Here is a 22,550-nt window from a genome sequence, read left to right as displayed (position 1 = left end):
CTTTATAAATGGCCCATTTCCACTGAGTGGTACTGTTCGGTTCGGAACGCTTTTATGGCTGTTTCCACTGTCAAAAAGTACCTAAAAGCGAACCGTACTGTACCGTACCACTTTTTGGGTACCCTTTTGGTACCCCACGACAAAAGGATACCAAAAGGTGGAGCTAGACATGCAGCTGAACGCTATTGGTTTACAGGGAAACGTCACTAGCGTACACGAGCCAGGAGAATGAAAACAAAGGAAGCCCCATTTTTAAATACACAGCTGAGACACTGAATCGTAATAATATATGCATATAATAAAGAGCCATGGTTGACCTGAGCCCAGACAAACCTTGTCGTTGTCTTGATAAACAGCCACAAAGCCAAGAATAACAAAGTCTACTGTGTCCTGTTTTTGTTTTATGAGGCCGTCTAAAAGTGCGAGCAGTTTCACTTTCTCCAGAGCTGGCATGTACATCTATATTTAAAATAATGAACTTTTTGAGCTGATGATAATAACGTGCACGTGACTTTTAAAGTTACTCTGACATCTGATCCTTTCAGAAATGGACAAACACAAGAGTGAAGCGCGAAAAAACAGATGAGAAGCCAGAAAACAAGCAGCAAATGATTATTTCAGCAACCTAAAACATAAACAAACTGCAATGTTTAACTGTTATCATTATCTTTTGGACTATTATGAATTCAAAATTCCTTTCTAACAAGGGGTTACATGTACTGGTGCAGATTAAAGACACAGATGAGAGGTTTGCACTGACTGTAGGCTATATGTTGCGTGTTGTTTTTGAACCCAAATAAGGATTAAATGTGTGTAGTTTTTCTGTAATTGGTAACGTATAGGAGACTGTAAGAGTCTGTAAGTGTTCATATATGTTGCATTTATTTATTTATTTTATATAATTGCAGACGTTACAGTAGGCTCTTTCACACTGTCATTGATCTGCAGTTATAATCAAATCATTTTCATAGAAAGGTTAGTCATGAAAATTTATATCTGAGTATTTATGTGTGTAAAGCATCCGTTTTGTGAGAGGCCTCACATATGATATGTGAATGACCCATACGGCTTTACTTTGACCTTTTTTGTAGCGAGAATGACGTCAACTGAAGCTTTCGACCGCAGAACCACACACGTTTCAGGCACACACAATCTAGCACACACGATCTAGGCAAACCATATATGGTAACTAACTAACTCCTTAGGAGCATTATCGCCACCTATTGATTTTCACAAATATGGTTTCCCATTTCAGTCATTATTATTATATCGTAACGATCGTTTTAACATCTCTGCAGTTTAATCAAATTATGTAAATAAAAATAATTGGTTAAAGACACTTATGACTTTATTCATGTGTCCATATACACAAAGAAAACACAATAGACCATCTAATTGTAGGATTAAGTGTAATAAACTAATTCTGGATCTTAATATTATGATGCTTGGTTAAAATCACTTTGTTGTAAAATATAAAAAGCAAACAATAATGTGTCACATTAAAATGAATTACTATAGTTAATCATAAACAATATATAATATAGTTATAAACTGATTATCTTAATTGATTATCTGATTATAAACTACTATCTTTTACTAAACTGTCACAGCTGTTAGTTATATATATATAGCTGTTATATATATATATATATATATATATATATATATATATATATATATATATATATATATATATATATATATATATATATATATATATATATATATATACACACTTATTATTATTTTTTAATTAAATATTAATAGTTAATTTGTTTCTATTGCAATATTTTGGTTTAAAAAACAATATATTGCTTACTTTAAATTACTACAGTATTTTATGTGGGAAATAATTAATTAAGTTATTAGAAAATTAAGCAAAACACAGTAAAATATTAATATAGTGTTATATATTACATGTAAAAGATTTTTATAGCATATAACGATGTATTCTTGCCTATATTAACTTGCTATTATTTCCTTCATTATAAATGAATCCATTATATAAATAAAAACTGTCCAATTTAGATCGTTCAGCAAGTTTAGCAAACGAGTATCTGCGATATTGATTTTGTCAGATAATAACGACTGATGATCTATGATGACTGACAGAAAACTGTTCAGTCTATTTGAATGGCGATCGGAAACATCGCTCCCCATTCGCCCGTCTCGATCGCAATATTTGTGAAATAAAGTAAACACTATTGTTTATTGTGTACAATATTTATTAACCATATATATCAAAATATATCGATGACAATGTCCAAGAAGACGTTAATACCATTAACATCCGTCGTAACCATATATGGTTTGCCTAGATTGTGTGTGCTGGATTGTGTGTGCCTAAAATGTGTGTGGTTCTGCGGGCCTGCAGCTGGATATTATTGGAGCTTTCTGTAGTACACCAAGCCAACCATTGGTACTCTTTTCGCAGTGGAAACGCAAGCCTGATAAAGGTGACCCGTACCGTACCGTACCACTCAGTGGAAATGTGTCTAAAGAAAAGTTTGCGCACCTCTGAGATAAAGGTTTATGAAAATTTAGGAATATTTTACTGATCTACCATTTCAATCTCTGACTGTTGAAAGTAATGTTACTTTCACTATAATGGAAACTTTTGTTTGCTTAAAAATCATTGACTACCCATGACTAAGATGAGTTTGTCCAACTGCTTGTTAATGCAAATTTCTAATCAGCCAATCACATGGCAGCAACTCAATGCATTTAGGCATGTAGACATGGTCAAGACGATCTGCTGCAGTTCAAACCGAGCATCAGAATGGGGAAGAAAGGGGATTTAAGCGAATTTGAATGTGTCGTTGGTGCCAGACGGGTTGGTCTGAGTATTTCAGAAACTGCTGATTTATGAAGAATTTCACACACAAGCATCTCTAGAGTTTATAGAGAATGGTCGGAAAAAGAGAAAATTTCCAATGAGGGGCAGTTCTGTGGGCGCAAATGCCTTGTTTATGCGCATTCATTCATACAAATTAAGCATATAAACGGGTCAGTACTGAATTTTGATGTTGGCAGCATGGTGTATTAAGTAAAATAAATAATGATAATAACAGAAAAAGAAAAGAAAAATTCAAACGAGAGAGAGAGAGAAAGGGGGAAATATATTGATGTGAATAGGCTGGAGGGTGGCATGTTCTTTAAACTTGTGGTTTTACTTCAAGAAAGGGTTGTATGCTTGTGCTGAATCAGCACTAGTACTCATCTGGTAGGTAAACACTAAAAGTGCAAGATGAGCAACCATTCAGTAGGGTTGCACAATATATCAGTTCAGAATCGATATCGCAACGTGATCATTCGAAATAGTCACATCGCGAGTATACGCAATGTTGAGTCTGCATTATAATTTATCATTTCGCAAAGGTTTTTTGAGGCCTGTGACCGTGTGAGGGTTTTACATGCAGGCCTAAAACTGCCTTTCCACTGCACATGACAAACGACAAGCAACATAGCGGAAGTCATTCATTTCCAATAGAGAGTAGTCCGGGAGCTGTGTGGAGTTGTGATCATCTCTGTATGCGGAAAATTCGGATTCGATTTAAGCTGCGGATACGTTGAAATATTTAAATTCCTGCGACTAGACTAGAACTTATAAAAAAGTTTATATTAAAAAAACCTTTCTATTCATAAATGAGTGATAAAAATAATATTTTATGTTATCTCCACATTCCCTCCAAAATTTTCAATGTTTCCCTCCAAAAAGTTTCAAGTATACATACATTCAACCACGGTGAACGCACAGAGAATAAAGGCTCTTGCTTTTGCTCTCCTTTATTTCGGACACTGCGAGAACAGCTTCTCTCCCATGGTGCACGACAAAATAAAAATTCTGTGCGACTGCCACTAGGGGGTGTACTCCGTCAGTCGTGTCCTGTTTTATACAGTCATTGGTCGTGTCCAAATGTCGTATGCAGTGGAAATGCAGCTTAAGAAATTGTACCGTTTGTAACTTTGACAAATTAATAACGGTTTACTTTATTATATAATGAAGACTATGCAGTATTATTTTACATTTGATTATTCAATTACCGTACACCTGATTGGAGTTCGACTCATCAGAAAACAATCAAACACTGTTTATTTAATTGGTATCTTTTTCTTTACTAAATTTATCTACACTTGTAGATCGTTTCTTATATTTTTTGCCTATGTACTCCCCTATAGAATCATCCCAATCAATCCAACATGATCAATTCTTTCCAAATAGTTATTCAACTCATCTGGTGAAATTGTATTCATATCGCAATATATATCGCAGAACAAAAAAACATCGCAATGTTAGACTTTTCCAATATTCAGTCTACAGTAACTGCTTCAAGTCTCAGAGATTTCACATGCTCCAGAAATGGCAACCAATTGTTAGAAAATTTAATTGCGACTTTATTTAATTTTTCTAGTTTAACAAAAACAAGGCTACTTTAATCCATTGAGTATGGGATGGGGGCTGAGGAGACATCCACTGCAACAAAATACACCGCCTAGCTAATAATGAGAGAAAAGCTGATAACTCATTCAGAAAATTACTAAAACGTTTTTTAGCTCTGTATTTGTGTTCAAAAGAACTCAAATTTATCTCCGCTTTGCTACTGAATAAGCATTTGAAAGACACAATATTGGAGTGGTGCTAAGAAATTTTTTAAATGTCGGCTTGTTTTTACATTTTTGCTTTGATATGGCTCAGTAAGTGTGACTTTTATAGGGAATGAGATTAGGATTAGGATTACTGTATGTTTGGTTTCGCTGACCTTTTGTAGGTTTGCTGAATTACCAATCCTTTTAAATCTATGAAAGTCATAGATTTAGTAGCATATAGTAGTTGATATTCCTGGTTTGCTACAAACCAGCTTTAAATATTAGCAATTTTGTAGAAATTATTCATATTGCTCTCCTGATTTACTGCATGTCTTGCCATATAATTCTTATTTTATTTTATATTATTTTAAAGAGTGTTTATTTTTTATTTTATTTTTATTTATTTCTTATTTTATTTGTTTTTTTATTTTATTTTAGAAAGTGTTTATTTATTTATTTATTTATTTATTATGTATAATTTTATTTCATTTTATTTTAGGTAGTATTTATTTTTTCTTGTATTTTTATTTAGAGAGTGTTTATTTTAGAGTGTTTTATTTTTATTGTTTTTTATTTTATTTTAGAGAGTTTTAATTTAATACAGTTTTATTTGAGTTTTTTTTATTTTAGAGTGTTTATTTTTTTATTTCATTTTATTTATTTTTATTATTTTCTATTTTATTTTATTTTAATTTGTTTAATTTTATTTTAGAGAGTGTTTATTTTATTTTATTTTATTTTAGAGAGTGCACAGTAAATTTCAATATTCAATTCTTACAGAATAGTGGCCCTGAGCCTGTTATCATTCCTTCTAAGTAATAGTCTATTATGCGATAACTTGCCATGTCTGTGTTTTTATTTTTATTTTTTTTTACAAAGCATCTTTGTATTTGTGTAAAGTGTAGTAGCTGTCTAATCTCCATTATCCCCTCTAGACATGCACTTTCCAACTCCTCATGTCTTTTGGTTTTTACAGTCTTCAGTTATGCAGTTGTTATTGTTCCATCTCTTTGTTTGTGATTGTGAAACAAACAGAGCTGCCATCTTGTGGCCAAATTCAGTAGCGAAATACGATTCAAAGCACACATGCGAGCTGCTCGTACATTATATGCATGATTATAAGATTCAGATACACAAATTGCAGGTATATATATATATTTTTAAATGTAACGTATTTTAATTTCTCTGTATAACGATGTTTCCAATCCTACCATGTTTCAACTTCCCATACTCTGATTTTAGTCAACAATTCAGGCATTTAGAAACACTACTTTTTTTTTTTATAAAGGATATTTTTAAAACTCCTCTGGAGTTAAAAATTTTTGTTTTACCATTTTTGAACCCATTCAGCCTATCTCCAAGTCTGACAGGAGTATTTTTAGCATAGCTTAGCATAAATAATAAATCAAATTGGACCATTAGCATATTGCCAGAAAAATGACATAAGAGTTTTGATAATTTTCCTATTTAAAGACTCCTCTGTAGATACATCATGAGACTGATGAAAAATTAAAAGTTGCTATTTACTACACAAAAAAAATCTGTATATTGACAGTTTTCTGTATATTGTGATTTGTTTTATTTTATTATTATTATTATTATTATTATTATTATTATTATTATTATTATTTTAAAAACTTATTTAGTCTTTTGAATTGCATTACAGGACCTTGATCTTTCTCCTAAAGCTTTTGATATTAAACAGTTTAAAAATTTGACTTTTAATAGTTTAAAGTGGCTACGCAGTGGCGCAGTAAGTAGTGCTGTTGCCTCACAGCAAGGAGGTCAAGGGTTCGAGCCTCGGCTGAGTCAGTTGGCATTTCTGTGTGGAGTTTGCATGTTCTCCCTGGTGAAATGGGTAAGCTAAATTGTCCGTAGTGTATGAGAATGAATGAGTATGGATGGATGTTTCCCAGAGATGGGTTGCAGATGGAAGGGCATCGCTGTGTAAAACATGTGCTGGATAAGTTGGCGGTTCGTTCCGCTGTGGCGACCCTAGATTAAAAAAGGGACTAAGCCGAAAAGAAAATGAATGAATGAATAATGGTTTCAGGTGATATAGTGTCTGGGTTGGTGTTGTAAATGATCAGACCCCATAGTTTTTCACTTTTTAAAAATTAAAAAATTTGTGGACAATTTTGCGATTTAAAAAAATAAATAATATATATTATATATATATAAATGTATGTATGTATGTATGTATGTATATATATATATATATATATATATATATATATATATATATATATATATATATATATATATACATTTACATATATACATTTACATATATATATATATATATAAATAAATGTGTGTGTATATATACATATATATATATATACATTTATATAACATATACATTTATATATATATATATATATATATATATATATATATATATATATATATATTTATATATATATATATATATATATATATATATATATATATATATATATATATATATATATATATATATATATATATATATATATATACATATACACATTTTTATGCAACTTTTTTTGCAACTCTCTGCTAGCCGGGCTACCAGCTAGTTCTATCAAACCTCTTCAGCTGCTTCAGAACGCAGCAGCACGAGTGGTCTTTGATGAACCCAAAAGAGCACATGTCACTCCACTACTCACCCGTTTGCACTGGCTGCCAGTTGCTGCCCGCATCAAATTCAAAGCTCTGATGTTTGCTTACAAAGTGACCTCTAGCTTGGCTCCTTCATATCTGCTCTCACTTCTGCAGATATATGTGCCCTCCAGAAACTTGCGTTCTGTGAATGAACGTCACCTCGTTGTTCCATCCCAAAGAGGGAAGAAATCACTTTCCCGAACTCTCACATTCAATCTGCCCAGTTGGTGGAATGAACTCCCTAACTACATCAGAACAGCCGAGTCACTTGCTGTCTTCAAGAAACGACTAAAAACGCAACTGTTAAGTCTCCACTTTCCTTCCTAATCTGCAACTGCCTCTCTGGCTATACCACTAACTGTGCCCTCTCTCTCTCTCTCTCTCTCTCTCTCTCTCTCTCTCTCTCTCTCTCTCTCTCTCTCTCTCTCTCTCTCTCTCTCTCTCTCCTCTCTCTCCCTCTCTCCCTCTCTCCCTCTCTCCCTCTCTCCCTCTCTCCCTCTCTCCCCCTCCCTCCCTCCCTCCCTCTCTCTCTCTCTCTCTCTCTCTCTCTCTCTCTCTCTCTCTCTCTCTCTCTCCCTCCCTCCCTCCCTCCCTCCCTCTCTCCCTCTCCAAAAAAAAAAATAAAATTTTTCTAATGCTTTGCTTCTTAGACTTTACACACCTGAAACTTGTCTATAGCACTTGTTCACTGCTGCTCTTATAGTTGTGTAAATTGCTTCCTTGTCCTCATTTGTAAGTCGCTTTGGATAAAAGCGTCTGCTAAATGACTAAATGTAAATTTATATATATAAATGTATTAGGTATTAGGTAGCCTACTATGTTATGTGTGCAATCTGAAACAATGACGCAAATCATTAAAATAAAGCTTCTTTATTTGATCAGGAGCGGTAGGGATTAAGCCAAAGGAAGGTTGTATTACTCTTATTTTTATCCACGATTTTACTTTTTCTCCGATTTAACTCCTCAGAGCATCTGACATCGTCACATATAGGACATGCGTTAGGGCTTCCTCTATCGGAGTACACCTAAAGCACGGATTGCTGTAAAACTAGTTAATGGCAGGGAAGCGTTTTTTCTCTTAGACTTAGATTTCTATATATTATTTCCTATACATTATATCATCTCAAGCTATTAAAATGTCAATAAAAGTCATTTTGTTAAACTGCAGAGTTGAATTTTCAACATCAAAAGTTGACGGAGCAGAGATGAAACTTCCATAGTGCTATTCACAATCGTAAATAAACAGAAAACACTTGTGAATCACAAAATTCGTAACCTGTTAATTAGCAGATGTTTTGTACGGTGTAGGCCAATATGGCAAGGAGCTAACAAAATAAGGCTTTAAAATAAAAAGTGGAGTGTTCCTTTAAGTGGCAGTAAAAATCTGCCATATTTGTAGGTGCGTGTCTCAATACCCAACTCTATTTCTGTCACCCCGCTGGCCTAGTGTTCACAGCAATAAATCTGATTTATGCTTAACAGGTCTGTAGTCAGCCTCAAAGAACAATTTCTATTTCACATCCCTCAAAAACATATCTTCCTGCGAAGATAGCCCACCTCAAAAGTTGGTTCTGGTGAATCAGAAAACATAAATTTAATACAGGATGCCAGCGTGTGACACGGCAGGCCAAAAATCAGACTCTCCATCCATACGGAGAGGATTGTTCACGCCTGCTGTGGATGCCGAGTGCCGCTATTGTGCTAGCAGTGAACGTTCTGCCCATTAGCAGCAGGCTGACAGGTGTGAAAAGGACTGGTGGGAGGCCCTGGAGGAAAAAGCTAGCACTCCTGTCACCAGTTGGTGCCACGTACTCAGGTAAGGGTTCTCATGGGACTGCCAGATCTCATTAGGATCCCAAAGTAAACTCCACACACCGGGCAACAATCTTGCCTGCTGTGAGCACAAGACGCTACGAGAGCCTTTATAGCATGAGCATTGTTAGTGCTGTTTACTAAGACCATCTTCTGCATTAGGCAGTTGCATCAGCTAAAAATAGCTCAAGCAGCATCATCAAACTACTATACTCCAGCTCCAGTGTCTCCCAAATGACATGATGCACTAGGGATCACAAGATTCATGTTTTATTAAATTGATTTGATTTATTTTCGAACAGAAAGATACATCAAAATTCTTAAACAAGAAATACATTTCAGCATAGTCAAAAATGGAGCGGGATGAAGCACAAGCTTATTATTTTCCCATCCCCATTTCCACACGTCATTCGTCTATTACTTCAACTTATTTCTTCTTTTACCTATCTCTTCTTTTTACATGAGACATATGAGCTTTACATGAGACTTACTGTATCCTTTTGGCGTCTTTGATATATTATGGCGTGGCGTTGCTTGGCGCAGCTGTTCAGACTAACACCGACAGGAGTCTTGGTGTTAATATGTTTCTTTTAATGACAGCAGTAAAAACTGAACAATTATTTGTACTGTACAAGCGTTCAAGCTAAAAAATAACATTTATTTTTAGCTTTTTTATCTACAAAGTGTGCAGCTTTTTTTCACTAGTGTATCTTGATGGGCTTAACTTACTAAATAAAGTATACTTTTATACTTGACCTTTACTTAAGTATACTTCTTTTTCCAAAGGGTGCATTTACTGACTCACCAAGATCAGTCTTGTACAGCCAGGGGGAGTATTGCTGCTCTGAAAGCCAAGTTGGGTCAAAGCTAGGGATGCTCTGATCAGGATTTTTGCAGCTGATATTGAGTACCGATTCCTTGTCATAGTGATCGGCTGATACTGAGCACCAATTCTAATGCTTCAAGCTTTATAATGCATTGAGCATTTCTCTTTAAGTATGAACCTTAACAGAAAATCTTGCCTTACCTAATAGAATAAATCAAGGATGCTACATATAATACCTTAAAAACTTCTCTTATAACCATTTAGGTGTGAACCTGTCATGGCCAGAAGCAGCTTTACAGAAAAATTATTCATCCATTCATTTTACTCTGCCTTAGTCCCTTATTTATCAGGGGTTGCCACAGCGGAATGAACCACCACAGAAAATAATAAAACACATATAAAAATTATGAAAAATTACAATGCAATTTGGAAACATTGCAAATTATGAATGAAGAATTCAATATGTCTCAATCAAGAACAATCAAGTTTGGAGCATATGTTTGATGCATAAGATTTAAAATGTACACCTATAAATCTAACACTTCTTTACTAAAAGGAAAGAGGTCTATAAACTACTGTTTATAGCAATGAGTGTATTACAAGAATTTATATTATTAAATATTCATGTTAAAGAATAAAGTTTTATTTAATACTAATAATTCCAGACAACTTTTAGTGAATATGCAATATTGTCAAAACAGAACTCTCAGTTGTTATATATGTAAAAAGGCCTAAATACACGCGGGACCATTTAAATATTTTTCTGGTTTCCAACTAATGACAGCAGATCACTCAGAGATGGAGGGATTTGCACTCGCAATATCTTTACTGCTTTATTCATTTAACCGAAGAAATGTAATGAACATTACTGTGCCTCTCGCGATCTGTTGTCTTGCTCATTTACTCTAGTCGCCATGATTTCCGAGTATTTGAACTCATTTTGGGGGATCACTGGGCCGGTATAAATTTGCCGGAGACTTGCGGAGCTTCCGGGAGAGGTCAGGTTGGATGAGACGTTAGATGGGGCGAACGCGTCACAGAGAGCATCACTGTCGCGCCAATAAACTAAACAGAGGTCCCATCGCATCTGTATATATTTTAGCTGCTGTGACGCGAGCGCATTACACTCCCACACATCATTTACCTTTGATTTGACTGCTGTAGGCTATGCATAACATATGGGAGCGCACGTGTGTCTTCGGTCCTGTCAGATGTGACGCACGCAGTCTCATTCCCATACAGCAGAGAGTGGCTGTGTAGAACTCCACCATGTGCGATATAGAAAGCAGAAATTTGTAATCGCGCGACCATGGAGAAACAGAAATCACATGTCGTTGTGTAAATAAGATATTACATACGGCTATTTAGCTTGTTTATTAAAAGATGAATTTTTAATGCTTGGTTGTGTTTATAAGATGTAAAGCAAGGTGTGCTAATGCTTCATTTGTGGAAAATCATGTTATTTTTTCATATATCTTATTTTGATTATATACAGCTACTCAGCTAACATGAAAACGACTGTCATATTTCCTAGTTCCTCTGAAAGGCCCGCCCTCAAGAGGCTCTGATTGGTCAGCTAACATAATGTGCAGTGATTCGGGGATTGGCACCATGTCACGCCTCTACAAGCACTCTTTTTTTGAGCTGTCTAACCAGTATAGTCAGACCAGCTGTTAGCAGCGTCAGCTACCTGAATCAGGCAGAAAAATGAAGAATCCTTCAAACAGCAAAACCACACGTCTGCTCTCTAAATTAACATCTGACAAGTGTTTCATAAATATTCAGAATAAGCATGTGTAAGTAATATGAAGCGATCATATATCTTTTGTGAGTTTCTTATTTGAGATTAGAACACAGGTAAAGCGGCTGGATAGAGAGACACAGCATGCACTGCTGAAGCTTGTCTGTGTTTGTTTATGTTCAAACAGCTATATTACATATGAACTAACGTTTAAAATTGGGGATGTTCATTTCAGTGAATTTTGCCTAGCAATAACCGCTCGTTAACCGAATATTAACGGTTAACTGGTCAAATTATATATTAAATTATTATTTAAGAAAAAAATTATTAACAAGTCTATTTTGTGTTTGACACATTAAATATTGCATTTTAAAATACTGATTTATTTTAACATGTCAACAACATACAGAACATCAGAAGAACAGCACATCTTCAAGCACCTGCAGCGTTTCCAACAGCATAGAAGAACAGAATAAACTAAATAAAAGAATAAAACAAATAGTCCTGCCCTAGATGTTTTTCACCTAAATGACAAGTTTAGATTACAAAACGAAAACACTGACTGAATCCTTTTTTAAGAACCGGCATATGCTGTTTGTCCAATCATATTCTTTTTTCTTTAACAAAACGACAAAAACGCGAGGTTCGAAGGGTACCCCAAAACGCTCGTGGACGTTAGTAAACCATTCAAAACATGCCCCTCTCAACACAAAAAGCACATTCGTTGTGATCCGCCCCTTTTGCAGCCAAACTGTACAAATATATATTTTTATATATATATATATATAATAACATTTTTAAATCATTTAACTGATACCAATAATCGGTTAAAAACTCACCCTTTCGGTTAACGGTTAATCTGTTATTTTGAGCATCCCTAATTTAAAATATGATATTGTAGTGAACCACCTCTTTTTTAGGTTAAAAGTTTTTTGGGACAACTTAATTGTTTTATGTTCAATCAACTTAAATTTGTAAAAACGATTAAGTTAACTTGATCAATTTGTGTTGGGACAACGTGAAGAATTTGTGTGGAACCCAGCATTTTTTACAGTGAATATACATAAAAGAAAATAATGAAGACAAACAAACCCCAAGTAATAAAAATGTTAAATAAATTCTATGTTGAAATAATTAAATTATCAAGCAAAAATAAATGCAGCTAAACACTGATAGTATACAGTAGGACTGCATGATATTGAAAAAAATGGGCATTGCAATATTTAGTTTTTCTGCGATTTATATTGCGATACGAGTATAATTATAATCACAAGATGTGATTATGGACTCTTTGTGGAAAGAATTCATCCTTTTACATCGGGTGTTTGACTTTGGGTGAGTGCATCTGCATAAAATATACAAAATTACCTAAAAATGTATTAAAGAGCCCATATTATACATGAAATAGGGTCATATTTAGGTTGTAAGGGTCTCCAACAACAGTCTAATATGCATGCAAGGTCATAAAACACTTTGATGGTCTTATAATCTGCATTTATTTTTACCTAATTATCCCAACGACTCCCATATGAATCGTTCAGCGATTCATTTGTTCCCAACCCCCTCCTCAGCGCGAAGCTAATCTGCGCTGATTGGACCGATGACAGCCTGCTGCGATTGGTCGACAGTGACAGGCTTCAGCACGAGACAGAGTGAAATGCCCAGCTGGTAATCAACTATATAAAAGTAGTCACAGTGCACACGCGCTTCATAGTGTAAGGCTTTTTTCACACACACACACAACCCTCCTCAGAAGAACTGGGGAGATCGACGGGAGTCTCTCTCTCTCCCTCTCCCTCTCTCTCTCTCTCACACACACACACACACACAACGCTCCTCAGAAGAACTAGGGAAAGCGACGCGAGTCTCTCTCTCTCTCTCTCTCTCTCTCTCTCTCCCTCTCCCTCTCTCTCTCTCACACACACACACACACAACGCTCCTCAGAAGAACTAGGGAAAGCGACGCGAGTCTCTCTCTCTCTCTCTCTCTCTCTCACACACACACACACACACACACAACGCTCCTCAGAAGAACTAGGGAAAGCGACGCGAGCTCTCTCTCTCTCTCTCTCTCTCTCTCTCTCTCTCTCTCTCTCTCTCTCTCTCTCACACACACACACACACAACGCTCCTCAGAAGAACTAGGGAAAGCGACGCGAGTCTCTCTCTCTCTCTCTCTCTCTCTCTCTCTCTCTCTCTCTCACACACACACACACACAACGCTCCTCAGAAGAACTAGGGAAAGCGACGCGAGTCTCTCTCTCTCTCTCTCTCTCTCTCACACACACACACACACACACACACACAACGCTCCTCAGAAGAACTAGGGAACGTGACACGAGTCTCCTAGCTTACGATCGATCGCCATAGCAACGACAAACGGCAGTGGAACGCGAGCTCACAAAAGCCTTTAACGTTAAACCCGTAAACAAAGCGGCACGCGTCGCGTTTTTAACGTGGCTTACATGTGATAAGAGAATATAAAGAGTAACCGTGTGTACTGTACCAGGTTAACAACTCATCTTTGGGTAGAGACTGTCAATATTATCCATCTGAGCACAGCGTGACTTCATTGGACCGGCGGCGTCTGTGTGTGTGTGTCTAGTGTTTTTTCTGTGTTAGTGGGCGGGGCCGCAGGTTTCAAATCTCCCTGGTTTGCGCGCGTAACTACTGGCGAGGCTTGTGTTTCGTGGCTGCGTCATCGCGAAACACCTAATGACTCGTTATCAAGGCGACTCGTTTGAAGCACTATGAGTCGACTCTTTTATAGATGAATCAATAGTTTTAAACACTGTACACTTACAGATTTAAGCCTTAGCTGGATATTTCACTTCACTTAGAGCTGTGTTACACACTACATGGAAGGGCATTTTCAAAAACCCATAATATGGGCTCTTTAAATAAACAAATTAAAGCATGGACAAAAACAACAGAGCAATGGTAAAAATAAAATAAACAGCACTGGTGGAGTTTAACAGGATTGAGGTACAGAAATGTAGTAATCAAGTGTAAAATAACACTGCATGGAATCTTTATTGTATAAATAAACACAATCATTCTTTGTTAAAGTAGCAAACTTTTTTTGTGCCCAAATGGTTTAGATTCACTTGAAATCGTAGTCACAGGCCTTGTAAACTCATCAAAAAAATAAATAAATCGTTCATACTTAATTTTAGTGTATACCAGGGGTTCTCAATCTCGGTCCTGGAGGTCCGGTCTCCTGCAGATTTCAGCTCCAACCCCAATCAGACACACCTGGACTAGCTAATCAAGCTCTTACTCGGCTTTCTAGAAACATTCCTGCAGGTGTGTTGAGGCAAGTTGGAGCTGCCGGAAACCGGTCTGTGTCCAAAATCACCTACTACTCAATACTCGGTACTGCATTTGAATTTAAATGTACTACTTGACCATTAAAAAGTACATTCTATACCAGGAGTGCCCAATATTTTTCATATGAATGGCCAAAAACCCAATATCATTGAGAGCCGTGGGCCAAAGGTAAAAATACCAAACTAAATTACATTAAAATTGCCATGGGTAATATTAATAATATAATATTTCAAAATAAATGTAAAACAGTGGTTTGCTTATTTAACAATATTTTTTAAAATGATAACTTGCAATTAAATACATGAGCAATCACATTTATAACAGAGTGGAGTACAATGCTGTATACACTAGTTAAGCAGAATCTGCCTTTGATTTGATTTTCTCACCAAAGTATCTGCATGGTTGGGTGACAGTATATACATTTAAACGAAATCTAATTAATTTACACCATTTAATCGAAATATTTAATTTCAGTTAGCTTTTAACAATAAAACAAACAAAGAGTAACATTCAATTTGAATTGTACTTCTCGCATACTGTTTTTTGAATTCTATAAATTCTGACATACTACTCAGCTCGCATACTGTTTGTTGCATACTGAATAGTATGAAAGTATGTGATTTCGGACGCAGACCCAAGGTTTGTGAACTCCTGTGTATACTAATACACTCTGAACTGTGGTTGCAGGTTAATTATAATCCCAATTTGACATTGCAGGTCCTGCAATGTGACTATTGCAGATTTTGCACATTTCGATATCGATGCTGAAATGATGTATATTGTGCAGCCCTTGTATACTGTAACCAGTAAACAAACGTAAAATAACACTGCATTCTACTTTAGGGCTGCAACAATAAATCGATTAAAACCAATTACTAAAAGCATTTGGCAATGAATTTCACAATCTCTTCATCATGTCGCGCCACCCAGAGACGTTTAATTTAAAAAAAAAATTTTAGTTAAGCGCGGAGCGGAGTGAACGCACTATCGCATTGGCTGGCGCTAAGCCAGAGAAAGACGTGTCATATTATCACAATTATGCAGTGTTTTTAAACACCCAATTTTTTTCATTTTTGTGAATTGGAATATCAGGTAGTTGATGACATGATGAGCAAGCATTTGAATAGTTTGTTTTAAAAAGGAAAGGCATAATAAAAGGAATACATCTGTTTTACAAACTGCGGTGTGTCGCGTGACAAACATGACACGTTGCCATGGAAACATTAAGGGTGAGCGTTCGAAAATAATGATCTCCTAACAAAACTCACTCCTGGGGCCAGACAGAATCTTTTAAACTCACCACTGAAAGGCTTAATAACAGTAATAAAGCAGCGGTGGTCACTTTGATTTGCAAGACTAAAGACACGTTTTTATTTCCTCACCTTTTTTGGATCATTAATTTTTCCATCTGTAGTCATGTATAGCTACACTGCAAAAAAAAGTTTTCCTTTCTTATTAATTTCGTCTTGTTTACATTCCAAATATCTAAAAAAAAAATCTTAAATCAAGACTAGACAAGAAAAAAGGCATGTGAAAATGAAGTGATGCTTAAAACTTCTGTTTGTGCACTTTCTGACAACATGTGTGTGCACTTTCTAAAGATTTTAGTTCTGTTTTTGAATAAAGGGTTGGAAAGTAATGCTTTTTTTAAAAATCCGATTAATCGAAAAAACAATCGACAGATTAATAGATTATTAAAATAATCAGTAGTTGTAGCCCTATTCTACTTATTGTGGAAGTTAAATGAAGTTGAATCCTTGTTAAAATCGGGAATGATCTTCAAGATGTAATTGTCTGAGAAAGCTTAGCAATCAACTTAGAGCACACTAGCAGCACTCCTAAAAATATGACAAAAGGATCTGTCTGACCAAGTTATTAGTCACTGTATGACGTGTCAACTACTGTGATTTATTAATTGTTCTGTAAAACTCCACAGGATTAACCCTAGCTCAATAGTTTCCTCAGAACAAGGGCTGTTATTTAGCCACTGCAGTATTTTTATATTGTGATAAATAACATTTACAATATTGATATTCCCTCACAGCAAGAAGGTCACTGGTTTGAGTCCCGACTGGGTCAGTTGGCATTTCTGTGTGGAGTTTGCATGTCCTCCCTGTGTTCACATGGGTTTACTCTGGGTGCTCTGGTTTCTCCCGACAGTCCAAAGACATGCGCTATAGGTGAATTGAATAAGCTAAATTGGCCGTAGTATATGCGTGTGAATGAGTGCGTATGGATGTTTCCCAGTAATGGGCTGCAGCTGGAAGGGCATCCACTGCGTAAAACATTTGCAGGATAAGTTGGCGGTTCATTCCACTGTGGCGACTCCTAGATTAATAAAGGGACTAAGCCGAAGGATAATGAATGAATATTGATATTGTGAACACTTAAAAACACTGTCAATAGTTACATATTAAAAACTTGTGTTTTTAATATGTGTATTTTAAGAATATTTAGATATCGACAGTGGTTGTTCATAAGAGCACCAAAAGCTGGAATAATTAATAGATTTTTTATTTTTTAGTAGTTAATAAAATAACTAAATTCTGTTGTATTTTTTAGACTGTGATTGTTTACTGAGCTGGTTTGTCTATAAGCTGACATACGAGTAATCCGCTGATGAATCGCGGCTTTAAAACGCTCCAGTGTCCCTGTATGTGTGGTTACACTAAACAGCGGTGAGTTCGGTGAACTGATGACCTTTACGGCCAATCACAGTCTTTACTGTTGAGCACACAATGGCAAATCAGCACTGTTTAGGAATGTACTCAACAGTGCTCACATGTTAGCGGGAAATGGATGTTTTAGAATTTCAGTATCGATTGGTACCAAATTCCAATATCCTGACATCCCTAGAACCCAACAGTTTAGAGTAATATATTATATTAAAAGTATTTTTTGGTCATGATACCAGTTAAAGAAACATTATTTTTACAGGTTGGGTGAATATGATGATGATATATGACGATAAAAGCTTCAAAAATTATAATCGCAACAGAAAAATACTGTCATTATCCTAGTCATGACAGATACTCATCCAGAAGATTTCTAACTATTCAAACTTGCCTGATATAAAATATTTCTTACAAACTTAGAAAAATGTCCACTAAAAGCTGTTGCTTGATGTCCTAGCATAAAATAGGAGGCTGAAAGTAGATTAGTTCTTCCTGTGGAAGTGCCCGATAATCCTGACGTCCCAGAGGGGGGCCGAAAGATGATGGGTGGGGAACCAGTGGCAGGATGTAATCCTCTGGCAAGGGAGGTGCTGATAGTCACAGTGCCGCTACACCAAAGCCTGCTGTTATATGAACAATGAGGATGAAATGGATCTCACTGATCCATGAGATCTCTTAACTCCCTTTAGGAGACTGGGAAAGGTCATTCAACACCGATCCATTTATCAACAAATCATACTGCATTCAGCTTGTGAAAACTAGGCCTTAGGGTTGGTTCCTGCCTGCTGAACCCTCTTTGGTCACGTATTACTAGAGTTCGGTGATTCTGGGAGAAGGTGACGTTCATGGTTGAAAGTGCTGCATGTGTACAGGCTATTTACTGTACGTTGCTTGTGTACATAAAATGTTCCTTGTACGCAATCACTGATTCAAACCAAGGATTTCCAAGAAGGTTAAATCACTCTCCAAACATTATTGTATGGTCAACAGCTTCCAAGCAAGCTGGGGTGTGTACTGTATATATGTACACATTAGCCCTACTTTGATTTATTTTTATTTTTTATTTTTTTATTTTTAAATTTTTTCCCAAAATTATGTTTAACAGAGCAAGGAAATTTTCACAGTATGTCTGATAATATTTTTTTCTTTGGGAGAAAGTCTTATTTGTTTTATTTTGGCTAAATAAAAGCAGTTTAAAAAAACAAAAAACATTTTAAGGTCAATATTAATAGCCCCAATATTTTTTTCGATAGTCTACAGCAGTGTTTCCCAACCCTGTTCCTGAAGGCGCACCAACAGTACACATTTTCAACCTCTCCCTAATCAAACACACCTGAATCAACTTATCATAACATCAGAAGAGACTCCAGCACCTGAAGTTAATGGGTCAGAAAAGGGAGACATCCAAAATATGTACTGTTGGTGTGCCTCCAGGAACAGGGTTGGGAAACACTGGTCTACAAAATAAACCATCGTTATACAATGATTTGCCTAATTTCCATGACTAGTTAACCTAATTAACCTAGTTAAGCATTTAAACTGCACTTTAAGCTGAATACTAGTATAACATATCTAGTAAAATATTATTTACTGTCATCATAATTCAGGAGGGCTAATAATTATTATTATTATTATTTTTTTTTTACCTTTTTTTAATTTAAAAGAAAAAAAAAATGACAGAAGTGGGGAAAAAATAGAAATAAAGCCAAAGAACAAAGCAGTTGTCATAAGGGTTAGAAAATCAAGTCAACATACATTATCACAAATTGTTTACAACAACATACTCAGTACTTTTTTTAATCAAATCTTAGGTAAAAAGTCAGTCTCTCCATACAGTGTATTTCCTTTACAATTCCTATCCATTGAGCCCTTGTTGGAGGGCTGAACACCATTTTCGAGTTATGGCTTTTCTGCTACTTACCAAAGGGTTTGAATTAAGTATTGGTCAATAGTTGGAATAATTTCTGGTATTTTTACATGGTATAATGCAATAAAGGAGTAGTCCAATTCATCTCCAGTTATCTTTTTAATCTTTTTATTTCATACCAGAAGGTCTGTATTTTTGGCCAAGCCCAAAAAATGGTTAGCCATTGAGGTTCCACATTGTCTCCAACAAGAGCCCAAACTTTCAAAACCTGTACGCAATGCAGACAGTTTAGGAGTTATGAAGAACCTCATCCGATTTTTCCATCTAAACTCTCTTCAAGCTCTCGAGTTAATGGTTTTTGCATGTGTGAGTTGTGTTAGTTTTTGATTTGACTCTCCTATTTTTGTTTTATGTAATTTGATAAATGAGTCTTACTGTTTTTTTTATGCATTCATATCATTTAGAGACCAGTTTTTTGTTTTCTTCTTTTATGTATGAATCTGAAAATACTGTGATCAAATTATAATCATCCTTAGATTTATTGAAAAATTGTTTTATTAAAGTAATCTCTAACTTGCTAGTATCTGTACAAGTCCTGCTTGTCTTGGCCAAATGTATCTGATAAGGTCTGATCACTCATGAAATGTCTGTTAGAGGTCACTGAACAGAAAGATGTGATTCCTCTCCAAACCCACTGTTCAAATCTACTAACTAGTGTACAAGGTTGAAAATCCGGGTCGAATGCTATCCAACTTAATATCCCATTATGTTTTTCTAATTGTAATTTCTTCAGTTTACTAAACCATAACTTCAATGAAAACACAGTCCAAGTATTCAATGTACTGTAATACTTTTCTGTTGATTTTTATCACCAAGTAACGATTGTAAAGGTGTATCTATTTGTGTAGCTTATAGTGTTTTCTATTTAGACTCATAACTTAGGATGGCTAATACTTCTGACTTCAACTGTACATTTGAAGGGCTGAATTACATTGTATTTTAGCTCATTGCATGTTTTCTTCAAATTTGGGTTTCTTTTAAGGTTCACGTGGGTCGAGCGCACTTGGTGTGTCCCATCACCGAGTGCAGCGGTTTCTTGGAGGAGAACTTAGTGATTTCACACCTGACCAGTGAGGAACTTGCAAAATACAAGTACTTTTTGGAACTGAGCCAATTGGACTCCAGCACGAAACCATGTCCTCAGTGCAGCCTGTTTACTTCCTTGAGGGGTCGCAGCCAACAGTCGTCCACCAAGAGTGAACATAAGTATAAGGTCAGCTTTTTTCACGTTCATTCTTGTTCTATTCGGAAAGAAATTTATTTTCCCAGAAAATGTTAGTTAATGCGATGGTATTGCACTGAAAACATATCGGTCACATTTTATTTTGATGGTCTATTTGTTAAAATTATGTTACATTGCATCTACATGCCAGCTCATTCTCATTAGATTATAAGTAGACTGTTAGGTTGGAGTTAGGGTTAGTGTAAGTTGACATGTACTTGCAAAGTTTCTTATAGTCAGTTAAGTGCCCGTTGAAGAAGCAGTATCAGCAGATATTAAGCTGACAGTCTACTAATACTCAAAGTGACCATCAAAATAAAGTGTTACAAAAATATCTGTTAATTAACAGTTTCTGTATTTGTGATGTTTTTAATTTATGTACGCTTGTGAATTGCATTATGGGAGCTTGATCTCTGCTCTGTCGACTTTTGATGTTGAAAATTCCTTTCTACACTTTAACAGAGTGACTTTTATTGACATTTTAGTAGTTTTAAATAATATAATGTATAAGAAATAATACAGAGAGAAATAAGTCTGTAAAATAACAGAAAATGTACTGGCAGTTTATTACAAGGTTTTTGTAGCATAATATACAACACCAACCTAGACAATATATCACTTTAAACTATTAGAAATAGGGCTGGGCGATGTTGCAAAAATGCAATCACGATAATTATTTTCTATATTGAACGATAACGATATATTTCGATATAAGGTGTTAATGTTTCCACTTTAAAAAGAGTATCCCAACCATGACTGAAGGCGGATACTGCTGGCGAGAAAGTGAAATGAGCATGCTAAACAATACTGGGTGACGCAGCATGACCTATTTTCGTCCGATAATTTTCGGCGACCAAAAATTCAATGAATCTGTAATGTCATTACAGTATAGATTCCTGTTGCTGCATATTTCTGCTGTGTGATGGGCTCTCAGGATTAACATAGAGTAAAAATGTCCGGTGCTTATAATTGTTATCAACCTAAATTTTATTGCGATTCGGTATGATATTGTTTATCGGCCCAGCCCTAATTAGAAATGTCAATAAAATTCAAATTTTTAACATTTCATGTTGAAAAGTTGTTGGAAAAAAGATCAAAGTCCCATAATGCAATTCAAAAGCATTAAATAAACGGGGGGAAATAAAAACATTAAACTTTTTGTTTACAATGTGGGATAAAACTTTCTCACTTGATCACACACGGTATAACAACTTGCCAAGTAATGTTGGATGATCTTTATACTGTTTTGAAATCTAATTCCACTGTTGATAAAAAGATTGAATCCAATATTTGGTGTACATTACATTGGTGTACAATATTTTGTACATTACTCTTTGTATACAAGTCTGTTTGACCAGGAACACCACAAGTGTGACTTTGTACAAAATATAAGCATTTCAAAATATTTAAGCAAACTACTATGATAAAATTGTCCACAAATAAGTATATATGAATGATTACAGTTCACTTAAAAAACTGTGTTGCATAAGTTCAATAATAAATAATCCGATTCAAAAATAAAACCAAAACCTGGCCTTAAAATAAAAAAAAACAAGCTAAGGAAAAGATTGAATTTATTTTTTGGTAATAATAATGCATACACATTTATAAGCTATTATGGTCATTTCTGACCAGCAACAATTGCTATTGGATTTTCAACATAACACTATTGTTAAGGGGATAGTTCACCCAAAATATTAACTTCTGATTAAAGGTCCAGTGAAATTAAAATAACATTTTTTAGACACTCGTAGCAGTATGTTAGTCTTCAAGGATATTTATGA

General features: G+C 35.3%; 1 protein-coding gene across 1 annotated transcript in view; it reads left to right on the top strand.

Annotated features, from left to right (window-relative positions):
* The window catches only part of rnf217 (ring finger protein 217), a 44,443-nt gene that overhangs the window by 12,352 nt on the left and 9,541 nt on the right, over nt 1–22,550 (top strand). Inside the window, exon 2 of the mRNA XM_056480623.1 lies at nt 20,527–20,757. Within this exon, the coding sequence (XP_056336598.1) occupies nt 20,527–20,757 (231 nt within the window). The remainder of the gene's footprint in view (nt 1–20,526; nt 20,758–22,550) is intronic.

The sequence above is a fragment of the Danio aesculapii genome, chromosome 20 (assembly GCF_903798145.1).
Source record: "Danio aesculapii chromosome 20, fDanAes4.1, whole genome shotgun sequence".
NCBI lineage: Eukaryota > Metazoa > Chordata > Actinopteri > Cypriniformes > Danionidae > Danio > Danio aesculapii.
The sequence above is the reverse complement of the archived record's forward strand: the minus strand, read 5'-3'. Positions and strand labels throughout refer to the sequence as shown.